Consider the following 21,835-nt stretch of genomic DNA (forward strand, 5'->3'; position numbering starts at 1 on the left):
TTGGATTTTCCATATAGACAGTAATGTATTCTACAGATATTAATACATTTATCTCACTTTTTTAATGGTTAAGGACCTTTCTTATCCCTCACTTACTGATTTTAGCTACAGTTTTCAAAATTATGTTAAACAAAAATGGTTGAGAAGGCACCCTCAAACATTTCTTTACTATTTGCCAGGTCAGTTACAGATTTAAGTTAGGTAGTACTCAGATTATTTAGAAAATAGTTCTGGTTTCCTTAAGAAATTTTATCTGGTACTATAGGACTTTCATGCAATCTCTTCATGGCATTCACTGAAGTAATAGCTTGGTTTTCTTCTCTGGATTTACTGATAATAAATTTTATTTAAATCTTAATGTTACAGTCAACTTATTTTCTCAAAAATAATTCTTACTTGTTCAAGGTGCCCTAGACATGAAAATACTTAAGTCAATTTGCTAATGTTTTAGGATTTTTGACATTTATTTTGATGACTGACATTAATCTGTAGGTGGTTTCAAGTTATTCTTACCAGGTTTTGTTTTCAACATCATTCTAGCTTCCAAACTTTGCTTTTTTTTCTATGCTCTGGAAAATAAAGCATAGGAAAATTTCTTGAAAGTTGAGAGAACTAACCTATGACGTCATTAATACTTTGGTGTCTTCATTGAAAAAATTTGACTGCAGAGTCATGTTTTTTACTATTTAATTTTAGTTAGCCAACATTGTCCTAAAATACTGTCCATTTCAATTATATATTCAAATATATTAGGAGTTATCTTCAGCAGCCACATAGATTGATGTAATCTCTATTTATTTGCCAAGAGTTTAGAGGTATATTAAAATCACCCACTACTGATGTGTTTCTATCCATTTCTCCTTGCGATTCAAATGATTGCAGCTTAATACATTTTGACATATTCTTTAGCACAGCATCATCTATCTCATATAAAGTCATCTTTGCTGTCTTACACTGTTTTGGTTCTGATTTACATTTTGTGACTAGTAACACTGTCTTCCTTGCCTGTAAGTGGAGATGACAGATGACAGATATTTGCCATTCTGTGCACATTCAAGCTTTCCACCCTAGGAGTCTCCAGTATGTATCAGCTAGATGTGCTTTGTATTTTGTTTTTTAACCCAGTCTGAGAACACTTTTTTTTTTTTTTTTTTTTTTTTAAGATTTCTCTGAAAGGCAGAGAGGGAAAGAGAGAGAGAGGGAGAATGATCTTCCATCCATTGGTTTACTACCAAAATGTCTCCAATAGCCAGGGCTAGGACAGGCCAGAGCCAGAAGTCAGAAGTTCCATCCAGGTCTCCACCCTATGTGGCAGGGACTCAAGCATAAGCCATCATCTGGTGCCTTTGGAGGAAGCTGGACTTGAACCAGGCACTCCAATAGGGGATGTGGGTGTCACAAGCAGCAGCTTATCCTGTAGCACCTGTAGCACCCCAATGCCTGCTCCAGTCTTTGTTTTCAAAGGTATATTTATTTATCCAAAAGGCAGAGTTAGAGAGAGAGATAGAAGGAGAGATAGAGAGAAGGATCTTCCACCTGCTGGCTCACTCTCCAGGTGGCCACAACTGCCAGAGCAGGGCCAGGCTGAAGCCAGGAACCAAGAGCCTTGGCCAGGTCTCCCACGTGGGTGGCAGGGGCCACCTCCACTGCCCTTCCCAGGCCACCAGCAGGGAGCTGGCTCAGAGTAGAGCAGCTAGGACTAGAAGCGGTGCCCATATAGGATACCAGTGTCCCAGCAGGTGGCTTTACTTTCTAGACAATAGCGCCGGCTCCCCAGACTTCCTTTTAATAGGTTTCCTTCGTTACTTAGGTTTATTATTACTAAAGTGGATATGCTTGTCCTTGCTTTGTTGAGCACTTTACAGTTTTTTTTTTTAACTGTAATCTTTGAAATTTCCTTCCCTTTAGCCTTCAACAAGTTTTTCCAAGGAGGAAAAAAAACCATAATTTTACACAGAAATTCAAAGTGTTCAGTCTCTGAAGCCCACCCATGCATTCCTAAGGCTCAATTACCCCATTCTAAGGATCCCTATTACTTTTCCATCTCTAAACTTTGGTTTATTTAAGTAAAAGTTCCAGTTTATGGTAACTATGTCTTATCTATCTTTCGCCAAGAATCAGTTGATATGTTTCATAGTAGTACAGCCATCTATTTAGTATTGTGTAGTCAATGTTTAATATTTTAATTAAAATTTAATTAATACAATTGCTCTTCCATGTCTTCTGCATTCTTGACATCTGACATCTTTAGCTCATCACCTGACTGGATGGCGCAATACACCACGTAATTGCGTCAGGAAGGGGCCCTGGGCAAGCACACACCTAGGAATCCATCCCCTTCACAGATCATGGCAATGAATAGGCCTCAGACTCTTGGGTCAGAGATCCTTTTCTCCAAAGCTCCATAGACGCTGCTTCACTATCTTTTGACATTTAATAATTGGAAGAGAGAAGGCCTGAGGTCAGCTCTATTCATTCAACAAATACTAAATACATTCTTACTGTGTCCACTGGACTCTAATGGATGCTACAGATAAAACGAAGACAAGACACAACAGTCCTATTCTGCAGGGGCAGGCAGTGGTTAACACTGGGTTAAAACGCCAACCCCCCATTCTGGAGTGCCTGGGTTAGAGTCCCAGCTCTGGCTTGCAGTTCTAACTTCCAACACAGCCCCTTGGAGGCACCAATGACACTTCAAGTAGCTGAGGCCCTGCCACACACAGCACACAGAAGTGACCTAGATTGAGTTCCTGGTTCCTAAAGTCGGCCTCAGTCCAGGTCCAGCTGCTGCAGGCATTTGGCAAGTGAACCACCACATCGGAGCTCTCACTCTCTGTTGATCTCATCTCTTCATTCTCTCTAACACACACAGATTCGCTTTGTCCCTGGTTCATGGCACAGACTCCTAACTCTCTTGGGGCAGGAGTGTCTTTTGTTCTAATGAGGTGACTTTTAGCCTCAGGATACAGGCTAGTGGCTAGAAAGACCAGGGGTTGGAACTTCAGCCCCATTCCTCAACATGTGAGTAAGAGAGAGGGCCTGGAGACTGAATCACTTACCAACAGTCAATGACTGGATCAATGATGCCTAGGTAACAGGACCTCCATTAAAAACCGTTGGTTTTCTTTGGCTCCAGTGGGGCTGAGAGAGCTTCTGGGCTGGTGAACCATGGCGGTACTAGGGCAGTATGCCTGCAGAGGCCAGGAAAGCACCCTGCCTGTTCCCCCACATCTGTCCCTGCACACCTCTTCCTCATAGCTGCTCTTGAGTTGCATCCTTTGCATTAAACCAGGACATGTATGTAAATGGTGCCCCTGAGTTCTAGGAGCCATTCTAGCGAATTATCAACCCTGAAAACTGCTCTCCACTACCAATTTCATAGCCAGGCAGAATTACAGGAGGCTCAGACTAATTGGCATCTGAAGAGGGCTTAATCTTCTGGGACTGAGCCCTTCCTTAGCTAGTGGGGTTTGTGCTAACTCCGGGTCACTGGTGTCATAACTGAACCAAACTGCAGAATATTCATTTGGTGTGAGTTGGGGAATTGGTGGTGTGAGTTGGGGAATTGGTAGTGTGAGTTGGGGAATTGGTGGTATGTTGATGTGAGTAATGGTAAGAAATTGGTGTCAGTAAAGTGAGGGAAAAAAGCTCAGATCTATCCTCATGGAATTTATATTTGAGCTGAGGAAGGTAAATAAGCAAATAAATAAATAAATAAAGATGGTGACAATGTAACAAAGGCTGAAACATGAGAAAATAACGGTGAACAGAGAGAAGGTATTTTCCTGTGCCGACACAGGTACTATCAGAGATCTCCCTCACATCTGAATGATGAAGGCTTGCCAGCTCATCAGTGGAAATCTGCATTTCTAGTTCAGCGATTCATCAAGTCTGAGGAGCAAAGAAATCAGCAGAAAAGTATCATCTCTCTCATTTCCCCCGTGTCTGGTGAATCCTATCCATCAATCTGGCCACTGAATAAAGAACAGCATGGGATATATCCTACCTCGCTCCCGGTGTCACTACCTGCTGTATCACAGGGCCTCAGCAGCTTCCTGCCACCTAGAATCACCCACTTAAGGCCCCAGAATAAAATTTCCTTACCCTATGTTGAGATACAGGGGAGAAAAAGATTCCAACTACTCCTTGACTGTCCCTCAATATCAGGTGCTAATGGTACCTCAACATGGAGCCAGAGACATGGCATTTCAGGGAAGGAGAGGTAGAGACTTGATGTCTTCCTTAATATGCCTGTGTATATTCCGAGTATGTTTGCATGTTATGTGTTTGTTCCATGAGGATGCCTCGCTTACCTAGTTCTCAAATTTGATACAGATTTTTTTCACTATTTGAAAAATCTGTTGGTAATTTCAAATGCAATCTGAAGGAGGCAGACCAATGTTTCACTTAGCTATCTGATGCAGAAGTCCCTAACTTAATGCTATGCTTTCAAACTGCTTAAAAGTGATTTCTGAATACTGCAGTTTGATATTTTTATGTCAATTAAATATGTTTTAACAATTAAATATTTTAGAAATAAAATCATAATAGTGTGCCTTGAGATTTATCATTAACAAACTAGTATTAAGGATAATACAACTAAAATTATATGAAAATTCCTAATATATATCTTAAATAAGTGTTTTTAAATATAATAGACCTTCAGTTGTTTTCAGAAACATGGTCAACTGGCAAGAAAATAATATAGAAACTTTATTACTAGACTACTTTCCCTTTTCTAGATCTCAAGAAAAACATCCTTTTCTCCCCACATTAAGAAACTGAAAGTCTTTCTTTCCTATACATATAAGCATTACATAGAAAACAACAGCCTGCCTCTAATATAATTTCATATTTTCATCCCAGGAAGTCATGTGCAAGTTTCGTTCATCATAAACCATAATAATTTTGATTAGGTTCTTATAACTTAGGAAAAAAGTTCATAAAAAAGCTACAACTGTAAAACTATCCATAATTACCCATTTAATATTTACATTCTTTGAAAATGTATATGAACTATCAAATAATGTTCTTACGTGAGGCTTGAAATTTCTCAGAATTCACATGTACATACATGCAACACAACCCACAGTATGTCACTCAATTACTAGGTTTAGAGTCCTTATATTTGCAAAAGTCTCTAATAACTAAGATAAAACATGAACATTTGTCATGTTCATTAGGGTCTTCTTTCGCTGAGGACGTGGACACAAGTTTCAAAAGAAAGCCATCAACAAAATTGCACAATTCCAACAGGTAATCCGAGTCAGCAGTAACCCTGGCTCCTACCTTCAGGGGGCAAATTGTACAGCTGGGCCACGGGACCGGTCACAGGAACAACTGGCAACTGGAAATGGAAAGAACTTTTAATCGTTGGCAGTGGCAGGCGATTTTTCGGGAAGCATTTCCTCATTATCAGACTGGAGGTGTTGACAAGAGGATCCAGAGTCCTGACTGCCAAGCATTCCTGTTTCTCAGGAGAGGAGAAAATGAATAAATAAAACAGAATGCCTCTGGTGGGTAATGAGGCAACTTTACAGTACTTCAGAGAGAAATCCACTAGTAATCTTCTAGAGACAAATATCACAAAAACCCATACTGCAATACAGGGTGGTTATACAGCAGCTTTACTATTCTCAAGTATGTACTTCTAGGTCACACTCTGCTGTGGCAAATCTAGTCGGACTTGTCCCTAAGCCTTTTACCTAAGCAGGAATCAGTACCATCTTTTACATCACAAGTCACTGAGGAAGCACTGAAAATCTGAGTAGGGTCAACTAAACATCCTAGCAAACATGGCTCTCTGGAAACCCTGCCAGCACAGTGGGTGATTTATACACCTTCCTTTTATACTGGGGGGCAAAACCACACAGTGCAATTCTCCCACTCAGTCAAGGGTCACACAGGAAAAATGACTGTTTTTTAGTTTTACGTTTTTAAAATACATCTTTCATATATATATATACACACACACACACACGTTTTTGAGCGTTTGTGCACAAATTCACTTTTCTTAAAAATCAAATCATGTAATTAGTACATCAAAACAACAGGAAGTAATAACTCACTTGTGAAGTGTTATACAAAACTTTCATCCCATTGGCATCAATAAATGCTTTTCTTCCCAACTTGATGTTTGTAACACTTTTTAAGCTCTGTAAAATTCCTTTTCGAATGAGCATGTTTCTATGCCGATTATCATGGCGGTGCCAATCTATATAAATTGTTAAAAGCACTTGGACATATCCTCTGTCTACAGCTCTCCTGGCATTTGTTTCTTTAACAAAAGAAAATTGAGAAAGAATATATTTTAAATAACAAGAGAAAATGGTAGAAGAAATCACATTACAAACATAAACCTCAATATGGTGGTGAATTCTTACACTTCTTTTTTTTTTCCCAGAAAATTACTAATCATAAATTTAAGGTTTTTTTCCTAATAAAATAAATATGACAATTTCTAGAAGGACAATTACAACATTTTTCAAAACCTGCCCCTATATTGTTTTGTGATTTATAAATACCAAAAATCTCACTACTAAAATGGGGCTACATCTTTTTAAATGTTAACACTAACAAAAGCTTCACGTACTTTAAAACTCTGATTTAAAATACACAAATATAATAAATCAATCTTTAATTTTCTGGCTGTGAATATGAATTTGTGAAAAGCCATCATCGTTTTTTCTAACTTCAATTACAAACACTGGGTTCCCACTAGCTCCACTGGCTTGTACCTCCTATGGCAAACTTTGTGTTTTTAGTAAAATTCATTGCTGCAATTACTCCTCTAATTACCACACAAGTATCTATGATACCACAATACTAAATTGAAAAAACTTACATTATCTTTTAGTAAATGAATGGTAAGGAGCATTACATGATTGGAAAATAGGGCTTTCTAGTCATTAAAGCTTTTAATATAACAAAAATTTCATACTTTTTTCGGAAACAGCCAATTTAACTGGAGTTGACCTAATTTGATTATTGTTAAAGTATTAATATTTACCATTAATAACCAAAAGAGTGCATCTACTAAGACAGCAGCATGGGAATCATACCCCAGAACAATGTACCAAGAGACCAAGTCAGCTGGCACTGCTGTAGAGAGCTGAGTGCAAGCAGCACAGAGACTGGAATACCAACCTGGCTGAGGTTGGGCAGTCGCAAGGAAATACTAATCTCCTCTCAATCTCAAGCTGAACTGTCAGTGTCCCCCCGATCATGGCATGGACACTAAGGTCAAACAACAGTAAGGCTCTACTGAACTTAGTTCCCTGTAAGAATCCCTAATGTGCTAACACATAGCTAAAACATAACACTGACAGAAACTTACTAATTCCCTTGCAGAACTATGTTCTGCCACTACAGGGGTGGGAGAAACTTACCAGAGACAGAAGTTTTCTCTGTTGCATTTAGCAACAGACAGTTTGCTAAGGCTGCAGCTATCTCCAGAATCAGTTCCCACTGTTCTGACCACTAACACTCCATGCATTTTAAATGAACATACACCTTTTCACACCAATGAGAACATATAAGCCATTACCATCACCCTATTACAGACTCTATGTGCTTCTGCCAGGATTCCCAACAACCTAACTGGTATTTGTCGGAAAATTAAAATTCTTCATGAAAAATCAAGTAAGAAACTTGACCAGATGCTGAACGAACCTTAAAGGAAGTCAACAGAGCCACTCACAATCCGCAGCAAGTGTAATTAAATCAGGCAGTAAAGGGGTTTTTACGCAGGTGTTCAGGGCACCAAACTCCCTCCCGATCAGCCTATGCCTCTTGTTTCCTCTAATTAAAAGACTCCTCAGGTTAAGCTTCAGGTTGCAGCGTCTAACCTGCACTCCAGCCACGGCCACCGGGCAATCTTTCTGGACTGTGTATGTATTCTCCTGCCTGGCTTTGCACTTCACCACATTTATCAGTAGTCTGATTTTATCCTTTTTAAGCAAGGCTGTCCCCCACACACAGAACAAGGAATTCTTTCTGAATAAATGAAAATGCTCCAAAACGCCAATGGTTCTCTGTAAAATCTGTGGGGTGTGCTACTAGAAATTATTTTGGTTTTATCAAATTTTCGTATTATTTAGTGTCATGGGTCATTTAAAGCAGAGGTGGGGACACGCAGCCCATGGTCACATAAGACCAGAAAAACCACTTGCTCCGGTTCTGTCATCACAACAGCAGCTGGGACTCAAAATTCAATAAATCTGTAGCAGGCTAATTTTTAAGTTGATAAAAATTCATCTGGCCCACAAATACCATATATAAATATACACATATACAATGGTCCTTGGCAGAAAAAAGGTTGCCCACTTCTGATTTAAAGATGTGTTAAACAAAAGTCATTCTACTCCTCAGTTTCTTTTTTTTAAGCCTGATTTAGTCAACAGGTGTGTGTGGTCACCATCCTTTGAAGAAAGGCAGGGATTAAAATAAAGACTTCCATTGAAAACTAAAAATGCCAATTTCAGTCATCTTGGATTAAATGACTCTCATAAAATACAGGAAACTTTTGAAAGTCTTAGTTTTGACCGAGAATTAATGACTTTGACATCAGTGATTCTGAAAATTAATTTAAGCTTTACAAAAAGTTGAGTTTAAACAGCTGTTCTAGGCCACTGCAACTTAAAAGTATATGTCCATACCAATTTAAGAATAATCTTTACAGTTTGAACCACACAGGACATATCAAAGCGAAGCCACACAAATACTTTTAAAGGTTATTCGTCTCATGATGTTTGTCTAAAGTTTATCACGATATAAATTAGAATATGGCTAGTCTGAATACCATACACTTATTTCACTTCAAGAATAAAATTATTACATGAGAACTCTGGAATATAACACTAATACCAAGGTGAAATTTTTAATTTAAAAATTTTTAAATTTTAAAAATTTTAAGATGTTTTAAAATTTAAATTTTTCCATTTTAATTTGTAATTTTAAGGATTTAATAAGCCATTAGTTAATCAAATATCAGATTCCAACAAATTAATCATATGCTACCATTCAAAAAATTTTGGTGACTCAAACTTCAGGCAAAGCTGGTCTCACCATTGAGAGTTTTTGATGAACTCCCTACCTACTATGTCACTCTCCTGGGAGAGTAGGGACCACAGGCAAATCATCGACATAAATCCTGAAGCCTAAATGTTATCTTACTGTGGTTAAACAAAATGTTAACTAATGGCCAAAGGAGTACTTATGAAAACCAATATTTAAAATAGATACTAAGTATCTTGGAAAAATGCATAGATGTAAATCACTCTCAAAAAACATAAGATCATCTACTTCAGTGCTTCAGTTCTGAAGATAAAGAGAACAGTGCTGTATTTTGTAAGTTTATTAAACTGACAGTAATAGTCAACTTGTCAAAAACTTATAAATTTGTATTTACAAATAAATGTATAAACAACATTTCTAATAAGGTTCTAAGTTAAAATCATAGGTTAAATAGACAGTAATTGTTCAAGATATTTCTCATAGTAAAAGTTCTCAATATCCTGCTAGCTTCACTTTTTAAAGATACATATACAGTTATATATTTTCCTCTACTAACAGGGTTATATGCTTATGCTAATAACTTAGAAATGTGAAATAAATGTGCTTGAATAACATATAAATATGCTAAATGAATCAAAGCTCAGCAATCATGACAGTAGTTATGACACGTATCAACTGCACTGGAATGTAAAATCAACTTTGACATTAGAATATTAGGAACCAGCTATATTACCATAAACTGAATCTACATTTCCAGTTTCTTTAATACAGTAAACAGAATGCTCAGAAACATAGTATCTAGTATTTCTAGTATTTAAAAACTTACTTGATTTTAGCAATGCAGCAAGAGTGTCTAAAGCAACCCTGTCAACACAACGAGAAAACACAAACAACAACAAAACTAGTAAAATTAATCTCCAATAGGAAATTCATACAGTCTTTTCAGATACGTAATTATCCCATTATCTATTCCAAAATGTATTCTGTTATCATCAATTACATGTGGTGTTTCTCTGCAGCTCTCTTTGCCCTTTGAAACTGGGTATGAGGTATACTGAAGTTACAATAGAAAAGCACCAAAAAAAAGTTTTAAGATAGAAAAAGAAAAAAAAATTAATGTGTCAGTCTTTTTATCAGAAGTTGGATAAATGGAATCAATTACTGTACCTACATCTGACCCTGAGAAATTTCACAAAGGAACCACACTATTAAGAATCATAGGCCCTGACTAGCTAAGGAATTAAAACAAAAACAAGTTTTAGCACAAATTAAGCTCAAAACTATAAAGTTTTATAGACATCTTGTTAACTTTCTGACCTTAAAGGATTTCTGTTCAATTAAGCTAAAATCCTCATTAAAGTCATAATCAATATAAAATATCTTAGAATTTGCAAGTTTTGAGGAAGTATGAAACCCTTAATATGTTTCAGCCACAAGACACCAAAGGGAATAAGGCATATAATATCTCACAAACATTTTTTACTGTCTTAAAGAGCAAAAAAACAGCTCTAAGTATTTAAGAAGCTTGTAGTTTCTCTGAACATAAGCATTCACTTTACACACAGTGAAATCACCTGGCATTAATCAGTTATACAAATACATACAGAATCACTGTGGAAAATCTGTAACTTAAACAGTTATTTTTAAAAATGAGTTCCTGAAGAAATCGTGTTTAATTTCAATAACTACAAATGTAGAGCTACATACCATGCTGCCTTACATTTAACAACTATAATTAAAGTGCACTAAAATAATTATGTATGCTAACAACTTTTAGGAAGATGTCAACAATTACAATTAATCTGCATTAAAAACATGTATGGCACCAAACGTAAGTATTTCACTCAACAGCATTTGTTGAATGCCTACTAGATACCCACAGCAGCAAGTTCTTCTTGGGTAGAAAATTAGAAAACAAACTTATCTCTTCCAGGGATAACTTTACGGTCTACACAATGCAATAAAATGAGCATTTCTATGGGAAAAAACCACCCAAGAAATTAAACCAAAAATGTGGCAGTAAAGGTGAGAGTGGTAAAGGGCAGATGTGGTGAAGGCAATGGGCGTAACTGATCTGCAGGTTTAAGGTGGACCCTGGTTCACAACGAAACCCACAACAACAATCCAGGACCAGCACAGAGCTAGTAAGTGCTCAACAAAACCTCCAACGAGAGGAAGTCCTGAACAATTAAACTTTGGGTACTGACACAGTGAAGCAACCATGTAAACTTTCATTCATAACAACAATTCATAAGGACATTAATAAAGGCAAAGTATATGTTTTTGAAAAATATTACACTTAACATCTGTAACGTACATGAAGTGGTGGCAATGATGAGTTAAAAATAAATGAACATTAAGAAATAATCTCCATTTTCATCAGAGTGAATCACCAGTAAGAAACTTTTCATACTATTATAGTCAGGCAATAAAATGTAGAACTGTAAAACCATCAGAACAGGATGGCTTAAAACTGGTCAAATACGAAACTAAATAGATCTCCCAAATTAAACTGTAGTTTATCAAAACTAAAACAGAAAACTGTTCACCAAGATAAAGGTGCTTTATTTATATGCTTCTAGCTTAATTCTCAAAACAATTCTAATCCACAGAAGTGGCACATTTTACAGACCTGGAAACTAAAGATTTTAGAATACATTGTGCCTGGAGCCACATAAACACCCAGTGACATGGAAAATGAGTTCTCACTGAGAAAGGGAATAAGGACCTGAGCCTCCTTTAGGAGACAAGCTGAGGGCCAGTGCTGTGGCATCACGCCTCCTCCGGCAACGCCAGCAGCAGCCCGGATGAGTGCACTGCTTTAAGTCCCACTGCTCTGCAGCCCAGACGGCTCCCTGCTGGTGTGCCTGGGAAAGCAACAGAACTTGGTCAAGTACTTGGATCCCTGCCATCCCCTGCCACGTGGGAGACCTGGATGGAGTTCAGGGCAACCGTTTGGGTAGTGAACCAGCAGATGGTAAATCATTCAATCAATCTCTCTCTCCTCCCCCCATTCCCCCCCTTCCCTCCTCTTTCCCTGCCTAATCCCCTCTTTCTCTGTCACTCTTTCAAATAAATAAAAATGAAATATAAAAAACAAAAGAAGCCAACCTGAACTCTTATTTGCAAACAAGATGGAGCAACAGGAAACGGATCCACCCTTTCACATGACATAACTTCTAAAAAATGGACAAAATGGAAAAGTCATTTAAGATATCAGATATCTGGTAATGAAAGATCTGTAAGAGATGGAAACAAATGAGGTAGCTGCAACAACTGCTCCTGCTGATTACACCCAGAGAGAGGGCTGCCAAGCCATACCACAGGGGGACGGAAATCACACAGCACCCTGGCAGATTCCGAGTTGAGCACATGGATTACTTGAACTGGACATGAAAAATTCAGGAAGAATCTGCAGAGCATCCAAAGAAGGAAACCTTTGCAATCAGAGAAGCTCGGGGATTTTCAGAGGGTTGGTTCTCTTTGAACATGCAGAAGGTAGTTATCAGGGCCATGTGTGACTGAGGGAAAGCACCCCGAACAGGCATCACGGGTGTTAACAGTACTCACAGTCCCTGTTCTCACCAGCCACACCAGCCACCTCGAAATCCAGGGGGCATGTGGCAGAGCACGCAGCAGGACCCGCCTCAGCTGTGGTGGATCATCAGTCCTAGAACGCTGCACAGATCCCATCTTACGCATCCAGAAAATATTTCAGGAGGACAAATGGCTTCCAAGTATCCTAGCTGCATCCCAGAGCAGACCTCAAGAATATTTACAGAAATACAAAAACACCCAGCACCAACAAGGTGAAATTTACCCTGTGTGGCACCCAATCAAAAAGTATCACAAGTACAAAAAAAAAAAAAAAAAAAAGTAAAATAAGGCCCAAAATGCGGAGGGAAAACCAACTGAAAGATTAAAACAGGGGCTGGCATTGTGGCATACCAGGTAAAGCCACATCTGTGATGCCAGCATCCCATGTGGGTACTGATGCATGTCCTGGCTGCTCCCCTTCCAGTCCAGTTCTCTGAAAATGGCCTGTGAAAAGCAGTGGCATGACGGCCCAACTGCTTGGGCCCCTGCCACCCACGTGGGAGACCAGGAAGAAGTTTCGGCCTGGCCCAGTGCTGCCTGTTGCAGCCATTTGGGGAGTGAACCAACTGATGGAAGATCTCTCTGTCTCTTCCTCTTTCTTTGTAACTCTAACTTGCAAATAAATAAATAATTAAATAATTAAAAGAGCTACCATAATTGTTGCTGATGTGTTCAAATATCTACAGATTTATTATGAAGGAAAAGCAGTTATTTCAAAAGGTAAAACATATAGATACCACTGATGCAGCCATTGCACTCCTAGGTATCTACCCAACAATAAAAGCACAGGGCCATATCAATGCTCTTCCACAAACACACCAGTCCCAAAAAGACAAATGACATACGCTTTCCCTGATCTGTGGTAACTTACATAGAGTACAAAGAAATGCAATGTATATGAACAAAACTGACATTTTGAGATGTAAGTATTGTTTGTAGCCCTTGTCTACATTCTTGAAGAACAGTGGATTTTCTACTTACTACTTATTGTATCCTGTATTTAGTGGAGGGTTAATTTTGTGATCATAAAGAAAACTGAAAGTATATCAATGTAAAAATTGGAAGAAAAGTAAGGGAAAAAGGAGGGAGAAAAGGAGGGTAGGCTGGGAAATATCACTATGCTCTTAAAAATGTGTATATGTAATACATGAAATTTGCTTTTATATAATTTTTTAAAATTTAAAATTAAATGGGGCCAGCACTGTGACATAGTGGGTTAAGCCAGTGCCAGCATCCCATATGGGTGCCAGTTCAAGTCCCAGCTGCTCCACTTTTGATCCAGCTCCCTGCTAATGGCCTGGGAAAACAACGGAAGATGGCCCAAGTCCTTGCACCTGGGCCCCGTACCCACGTGGGAGACCTGGAGAAGCTCCTGGCTCCTGGCCTCAGCCTGGCTCGGCCCCAGTCATTGTGGCCATTTTGGGAGTGGACCAGTGAATGGAAGCTTTCTCTCTCTGTCTCTTCCCCTCTCTCTCTCTCCGCCACCAACTCTGCCTTTCAAATAAATAAATCTTCACAAAATTTTAAATAAAAACAGAAACAACTCAAATGTCTATCCACAGATGAATGGGTAAAAAAACACTATAATCTATCCATAGAATAGAAACACTGCTCAGCAGTGACAAAGAATAAACTATCGATCCACGCAACAACAGAAGTGACTCTATGATGCATGGAAGAAGGCAGAGGCTCCCTCTAACTGAATGCTGCGAAATGTTAAAAACTGGCAGATTTTAAAACTTTTATAAAAACCACTTAAATTAAAAACAGAGTACATGCTGTATGATTTCATTTACATAAAACTGAACATGCAAATGAATCTGTAACGACAGCAAGTACAGCAGAGAAATGACTACAAGCAGGGCCGGCACTGTGGCGTGGCGGTCTAAGCACATCTGTGGTGCTGGCATCCCATATGGGCACTGGTCTGTGCCAGCTCAAGATCAGGTGACCCCACTAGTCTGGCATCTGGACAGGGCAGAATGTGTATGGAGGGAGGATCCCAGGGTGAGCCAGGAGGCAGAGTGAAACACAATGATTAGGAGCTGGCAATGGCGTAGTGGGCTAAGCCTCTGCCAGCGGTGCCAGCATCCCATGTGGGACCTGGTTCGAGTCCTGGCTGCTCCACTTCCAATCCAGCTCTCTGCTATGGCCTGGGAAAGCAGTAGAAGATGGCCCAAGTCCCTGGGCCCCTGAACCCATGTGGGAGACCCGGAAGCAGCTCCTGGCTTCTCCCTTCAGATCAGCACAGCCCCAGCCATTGCAGCCATTTGGGGAGTGAACCAGCTGATGGAAGATCTCTCTGTCTCTCCCTCTCTCTGTAAGTCTACCTCTCAAATAAATGAATGGGGGGGGGGGGGGAGACTGCCAGGACCAATAGGCCCCAGTCCCAGTGAGGCTCCTGGAGGTGCTGGAGCTTCAGCTTCTTGATGGTGCTGAGAGTCTCACAGGCTCAGCCACACCATTAGGATCATATTATGACTTTCACGGGCTCCAGGCAACTGCTTGCCTTCATGGGCCCCTTACTCCACAAAAAAATTTGAAATTTGTATTTAACAATTGAGTTGCTACAAAGATGAATATTAATATCACAAACTAACATTTTCTTCAACCTAAAGGTTCATTTTTTTTCTTATGATTTTTAAAGAAATTAAGCATTTTTGTGGGTTTATAAAATCAGTGTGGTTTCTTGGCAATCTGCCTATCAGCCTAAAGGCTAAGCCAGCACTGGGAAAAGCAGTGAAAGATGGCCCAAGAGTTTGGGCCCCTGCCACCCACATGGGAGACCTGGATGATGCTTCTGGCTTCTGGCTTTCACCTGGCCCAACTTCAGCCATTGAGGACACATGAGGAGTGAACCAGCAGATGGAAGATTTCTCTCTCTCTCTCTCTCTCTCTCTCTCTCCCTCTCCCTCTCCTTCTCTCTCCATCTTTGTCTCCCCACCCCCTCCTTAATTCTTTCAAATAAATAAAATATTAAAAAAAGAAAATGTTTAGTCAATATATGGTTTCTTTTATTTTCTAAAGCTTTTATTTAATGAATGCAAATTTCATAGGTAAAACTTTAGGAATATAGTAGTGAGTGGTTTATTTTAAAGCAGTTTATTTTAAAGTAAAAAATAAAGTAGAAAATTTGTTTTTCTTTTTGAAGTATAAATAGGAAACAGAATAAGGGGATTGTTTAACTACATTTTCTTCTCAGAAATTTTACACCCACCGAGTTCCACATGTTTTTGGATGTAGTCATGTGGTATGTTATAAAGGCCTTTGAAATGTCCCATTTGTCCTACAAACAGATTAGGTAACTTGGTTAAAATAGAGTAATGAAGATCTTAAGTATGGGGTCATGACCAATACATGAGAAATAAACGATAAAGTACTTTGCAGATTAAGAGGAGAAATGTTGCATTAAATAAAGGCAAAAAATAGTCTTTTAGTATTAATTAGGACATATTCATATCCAATTACACTCTGTTTTCCTAAACAATACTACATTAACATGGGAATGGTGCTAATTATATATATCATCTCATTAAATCCTCACAAACCTGATAATGGAGAAAACTAATATTATTACTATTTTAGGGACAAGGAAACTGGGGCATTACAGGTTAAGAAACTGACTTCAGATCTCATGGACAGTTACAGAACTAACGTGCAAATCCAACTCTGACTCCACAGGCTACTCCAAACCACTCCACTCCACTGACTTTGTAAGCCAGTTTTACATATTTGTGTTATTACCAATCATCAGACGCTCTAGGATTGTGTATAATCTTTGCATAAGTAAAATATGTTGAGTTGCCCCACCAAATGATATTTAATAAACAATTACATGTAACACTCCCAAATTATTTTAAAATATTTTGAATAAAAGGACTGACAATGTCCTAAATCCTATCTGTTTAAGGGTAAAATTTAACAAATAGTTCATGTGAATAAGTTCTTTTTTACCAATAATTCACAGCTAATAAACAGGAAAAAAAAAAAGAGCAAACTGGAAAAGTCTTTAGTTTGCACTCCCTACTGAAACAGGCCTCGGCAATGTGATAGACAGCTGCTGAGTCACTAAGAGCAAAGTGAATGGAGACGCTGCTATGGGATGGATTCCCTCAGCACACTGACCTCGCCTGATGCAAAACAACATGCCTAGACTACCCAAGAAATATTTCTGATCCCATAAAGAGAGCTCAAAACTAATCAAGCCACTAGCTTTGCTGATCTACAAAAAATGCAAGGGATACACAGCTTTACAGCAAGCAATCTCAGGATGTAGTCATCTGAATACAAAATGTGGTGCACTCTAAGAGTCACAACATCCAGGTCCTTCAACAAATAAAACATAACCAAAAAATGGGGGGCAGGGACTTTTATTGACTTAAAAAGATTATGACGCAGGGCCAGCATTGTGGCGCAATGGGTTAAAGCCCTGGTCTGCAGCCTCCATATGTATCCCATATGGGCAGTACGAGTCCTGGCTGCTCCATTTCCAATCCAGCTCCCAGTTAATGTGCTTGGGAACGCAGTGGAGGATGGCCCAAGTCTTTCAGTCCCCGAACCCATGTGGGAGATGTGGAAGACTCTCCAGGCTCCTGGCTTTGGATCAGCCCAGCTGGCTGTTCCGGCCATTTGGGGAGTGAACCAGCAGATGGAAGACCTCTCTCTCTCTCTGCCTCTCTGTAACTCTTTCAAATAAATAAATAAATCTTAAAAATAAAAAAGATTAGGACACCTATCAATCAAATGGAACATACACATCTTATCTGAACCTGATTTGAACAATTCAAATGAAAATAACATATTTCTTATTCAAAAAGTCTGCATATTAAGCAATTATTAATATTGTTGGGCACAGAAATGATATCATAATACTGAAACAGTCTGCATCTGATAGTGTTCATAACAAGGAATTCAAAGATCACACATAATGGTTAATCCTCGCTTTAAAATACTCCAGGAGTAAACAAGGCCAGAGGGAGAAGATGAAATTAAAACAGATTATTAACTATTGTTGAAATTAGGTGACAAGCACATGAGTTCATTATACTATTCTCTGTACTTTTATGTAGGCTTATAAATTTCATAAACGGAATAAGCCACAATGTTTCTTGTATAAATTCTGATTCAAACAAACTGCAAAGATGCAGAGGTTTGAAACATCTGGAGAAAACTGAAGCCTAGATTTTAGATTGCATTAAGAAATTAATAATTTTGTTGGATATATTTGTACGGTTATTTTTTAAGTCCTTATTTGGAAGACTTATATATTGTAGTATTTAGGAGAGAAATGATAGTATTCAAAGAAAGTAACGGGGATTTGTTTACAGAAACACACACACACACACCACCTGCAATCTGCTTAGAAGGGTACCCCAGAAAAAACAATCCGAAACATATGGGAAATAAATGAAACAAAAGTGGCAGAAAATTAATAACTGTTAAACACATAAGCAATAAGTAACTTCTTAAATTAGTTTAATAGAATAGCATAGAAACTATATTTCATGGATGTTTGAAAATCCCACAAAAAAACTTCAAATACCTCTAATACAGCTTAAGAAAATACTAAACATAAACAGATAACTAGAAACCACTTTATTTTCTGCAGTTCAAAGTCCTATGAATGGATGAGAATTACACACAGTCACACATATAAAAGAAAGAATGACATGACTAATAAAATATAAACGTGCAAATGTAAGGCATGTCAGGGTAGTTGTGAGAACAAAAGAAATAGTCATTAAAAGACTGCGAAACTGAGTGGGAAATATAGTAGGCACTCAATAAATGTTTTTGAGTGAATGATATTCTATAAATTATTTTTCCTTCTTATGCTATTTAGCAATGTTCAAAATCTAAATTTCTATGAAACCTATAGATCAGTCAATCTAAAACTTTCTAAAGTTGATGTAATCTGAAGATAAAAATCTTTATCATGATAAAAATCATAATTTAAGAACTAGGAAAAGACCCTAGATACAATTTAATTCAACCTGCTCATTGTACATATGAAGATACTGAGGTCCAGAATTAACAATGGCTATTTACTCACTTCATAAGACTGGAATTCTTCTTACTAAATGGTCCAATGATTTTAAACATCAATTCCACAACTCCATTTTTCCCTAAGGATACCGAATTCACAGCTGGAAGGGAGAGAAAAGATGCAAAGTGGTTAAAAAAAAGAAAACTTCAGTAATTAAAAATGTGTACACCTGGTAATGCATAGCCAAAAATATACACAAATTGTTACGTAAGTGTGAACTCAAGTCTCTCTTAAAGCCCACCTTAGCTATGGTGGACCTGAAGGGACGGGGTTTGTTTCTCTCTTTCAAATGGAAGTTGCAGGCCAATCCCAAAATAAGTCACAACCAAAAAAAATTTTTAAGTGCTTCAGTTGTCCCATTGTTCCACCTAAACTTAATGAACTTCACTGAATGCCAGTCACAAGGATTGGTCTGCCCGAGAGAACACAGAACAGAAAGACTGACAACACACATAATCACTAGCTTAGTTTCCAGAAGAGTAAAAGAGCTAGGCTACTTGGGTTACACCAGAGAAATCCTGAATCCAGGAGGAGCCAGGCGGTTCCAGAGAACATGATGCCTGGGCTCAGTCTTCTAACATCAGCAGGAGTGACCCAGGACGGCAGCGGGAGCTCCTGGGTGGCTGGGTTCACCAAGGGTCTCTGCAGACAGGGGCAGCACAGACTACTGCACAGAGACAAGGGACAGCATGGGAGTAAGCCATCACATGCTGTCTCAGAACGCACGAGAAGACAAAGCAGGAAACGGAGGTAGGAAATAAATTACCAACGGCCCCAGAAATTAATTGTCAGCTCCAGGGAAACACCCAAAATGTCCCAGAAACAGATCAGAACTTGCAGTGCTCTGGGGAAGAGGATTTGAGGGACACTAAGGCTGTGTGGTCTTGGTGGGAGGTAAAGAAGACCTTCATTAAAGCAGTGGTAGTAAGGAAAAATGGGGAGCAATTTTAATACCCAATTATCGGGGCCAGCGCTGTGGCATAGTGGATAAAGCTGCCGCCTGCAGTGCCGACATCCCATATGGGCACCGGTTCCAGTCCCGGCTGCTCCACTTCCAATCCAGCTCTCTGCTGTGGCCTGGGAAAGTGTTAATTCAGTAAAACACCACTAAAAATGTAGCTCTTTTTTTTTTTTTTAAGATTTTATTTATTTATTTGAGAGTTAGAGTTACAGACAGTGAGAAGGAGAGATAGAGAGATAGTCTTCCTTCCGTTGGTTCACTCCCCAATGGCTGCAACAGCCGGAGCTGCGCTGATCCGAAGCCAGGAGCTTCCTCCTGGTCTCCCATGTGGGTGCAGGGCCCCAAGCACTTGGGTTACCCTCTACTGCTTTTCCAGGCCACAGCAGAGAGCTAGACTGGGAGAGGGGCAGCCAGGACTAGAACGGGCGCCCATATGAGATGCTGGTGCCCCAGGCAGAGGATTAACCTACTGTGCCATGGCACTGGCCCCAAAAATGTAGCTTTTAAATGTTTTGGAAGATGTTCCTGGGGCAGCGCTGTGGCACAGTGGGCTAAGCTTCCTCCTATGGCACAGGTATCCCATGTGGGCGCCAGTTCATATACCGGCTGCTCCTCTTCCAATCCAGCTCTCTGCTAATGGCCTGGGAAAGCAGTGAAAGATGGCCCAAGTGCTTGGGTCCCCGCTCAAGTATGGGAGACCCAGAAGAAGCTCCTGGCTCCTGGCTTTAGATCAGCAAAGCTCTGGCCATTGCGGCCATTTGGGGAGGATGAAAGACCTCTCTCTATAACGCTACCTCTCAAGAAAATAAAAGTTGAAGGAACAGTAGAATAATACATAGATACAAAAGGAAATAAGAACATTTTTTTTTAAGATTTACTTATGTCTATGCTGTGTTCCTTTTTTGTAATTTTTTTTAAATCCAATTTTTTTTAAATCAACTGTTTTCCTGTTTTTCTAATATATGTTTCCATTTTTTCCATTCCTGTGTTATGAGTGTTTTTCTGTTCTTAACTATTTTGGTTAGGTATCTATTCATTTTCTAACAATAAAACTATTTATTATGTAAGCATCCAAAGGTATTTTCCTCTAAGCACATCATTAGCCATAGTGTTAAAGCCTAGATAGACACACAGGCAAAGCATTTTCTGTTACTTTGCAATGTTCCTCACTCCATAGCAGGGGAGTGGGAAGGAAGCCCCTACCTCAATGCGGTGAGACCTAGGGCTGCTGAGTAGGAGAGTCTGGGAGACCCACAGGGGCTGTCTCTGCCTTCCCTCTCCAGCTTCTCTCGAAGCTCTCGCACCATCTTTCTGCACTCTGCTGCTTCCCTACTCTTCCACACCTACTCAGCACCCTTACCCCAGTTCTTTACAAACTGGGCAGTTACTGAGAATTCTCAAGATTGCGTCAACGCACGTCCTCACCCCACGTCTCTTTTGTTGTAGTTGGAGTTAGGAGTTACAATAAGCCATATCTAATCTTCCCTTTCCTTGTCCACAAGTTTCAGAAGTTTACAGAGTTAAGGTACTCTAAGGTTTTCCTTTTGTGTAACTTCACAACACTGAATTAACCAAAGGCCCCTCAAATACTCACAGTTGGCAGAATACACTCGTAAAAGCTGAAGACAAGGTAAAACTAAGCGATGATTCTGCAAATTCTGTTTGACCAAATTCAGGGTGATATTCAGAGCCCCATTAATTCTAGCTTTCACTCCAAATTTTTTATCTGTTTCAAAGAAGAGAAATGCAATTTATTTACATGTAAATTGTGAATGAAATGAAGGTATCACAAAGCAATAATACCTTAAATTCATATTGTGAATTCATACTGTCAAATAAAAACCTGACTGGAAGGAACTAAAATTACAATCATGTGACTGTGAAAACACCCCTTGCATCGGAAGCAACATACCAAAGGGCGGTGGGGAAGGGGCTCAGGTGAGAGGACACAGCTAGAATAGCCCGACAGTTAGACTGTCATAAAAGGAAGAATTTACCTGACCCACTGCACATGTCAAGTCTGCCTGGTTCAACACATTTCCTAGGAAACCCATATATAGCTGAGCAGAATAAGGAACAGGCTAAATGTTCATTACCAGTATTCTTCTCAGCCTTACAGAAAATTATAAATTGACTTTTTAAAAATGAACAGCCTATGTAGAAAATAATCTGGCAAATATCATTCAATAAATCTGTACAATAACGTAACTCAA

General features: G+C 39.1%; 1 protein-coding gene across 14 annotated transcripts in view; it reads right to left on the reverse strand.

Annotated features, from left to right (window-relative positions):
* AGTPBP1 (ATP/GTP binding carboxypeptidase 1) overlaps positions 1-21,835 on the reverse strand; it is a 183,332-nt gene that overhangs the window by 90,867 nt on the left and 70,630 nt on the right. For 11 of the 14 annotated variants that reach the window (XM_070049190.1, XM_070049170.1, XM_070049197.1 and 8 more), the window contains 5 exons: positions 21,217-21,348; positions 18,668-18,761; positions 9,845-9,882; positions 6,072-6,280; positions 5,293-5,470 (listed from right to left, as the gene is read on the reverse strand). In XM_070049190.1, the coding sequence (XP_069905291.1) occupies positions 5,293-5,470; positions 6,072-6,280; positions 9,845-9,882; positions 18,668-18,761; positions 21,217-21,348 (651 nt within the window). The remainder of the gene's footprint in view (positions 1-5,292; positions 5,471-6,071; positions 6,281-9,844; positions 9,883-18,667; positions 18,762-21,216; positions 21,349-21,835) is intronic. The other 3 variants (XM_070049173.1, XM_070049205.1, XM_070049209.1) reach the window with 1 other exon arrangement.

This window comes from Oryctolagus cuniculus, chromosome 1 (assembly GCF_964237555.1).
Source record: "Oryctolagus cuniculus chromosome 1, mOryCun1.1, whole genome shotgun sequence".
In the NCBI taxonomy this organism is placed as follows: Eukaryota; Metazoa; Chordata; class Mammalia; order Lagomorpha; family Leporidae; genus Oryctolagus; species Oryctolagus cuniculus.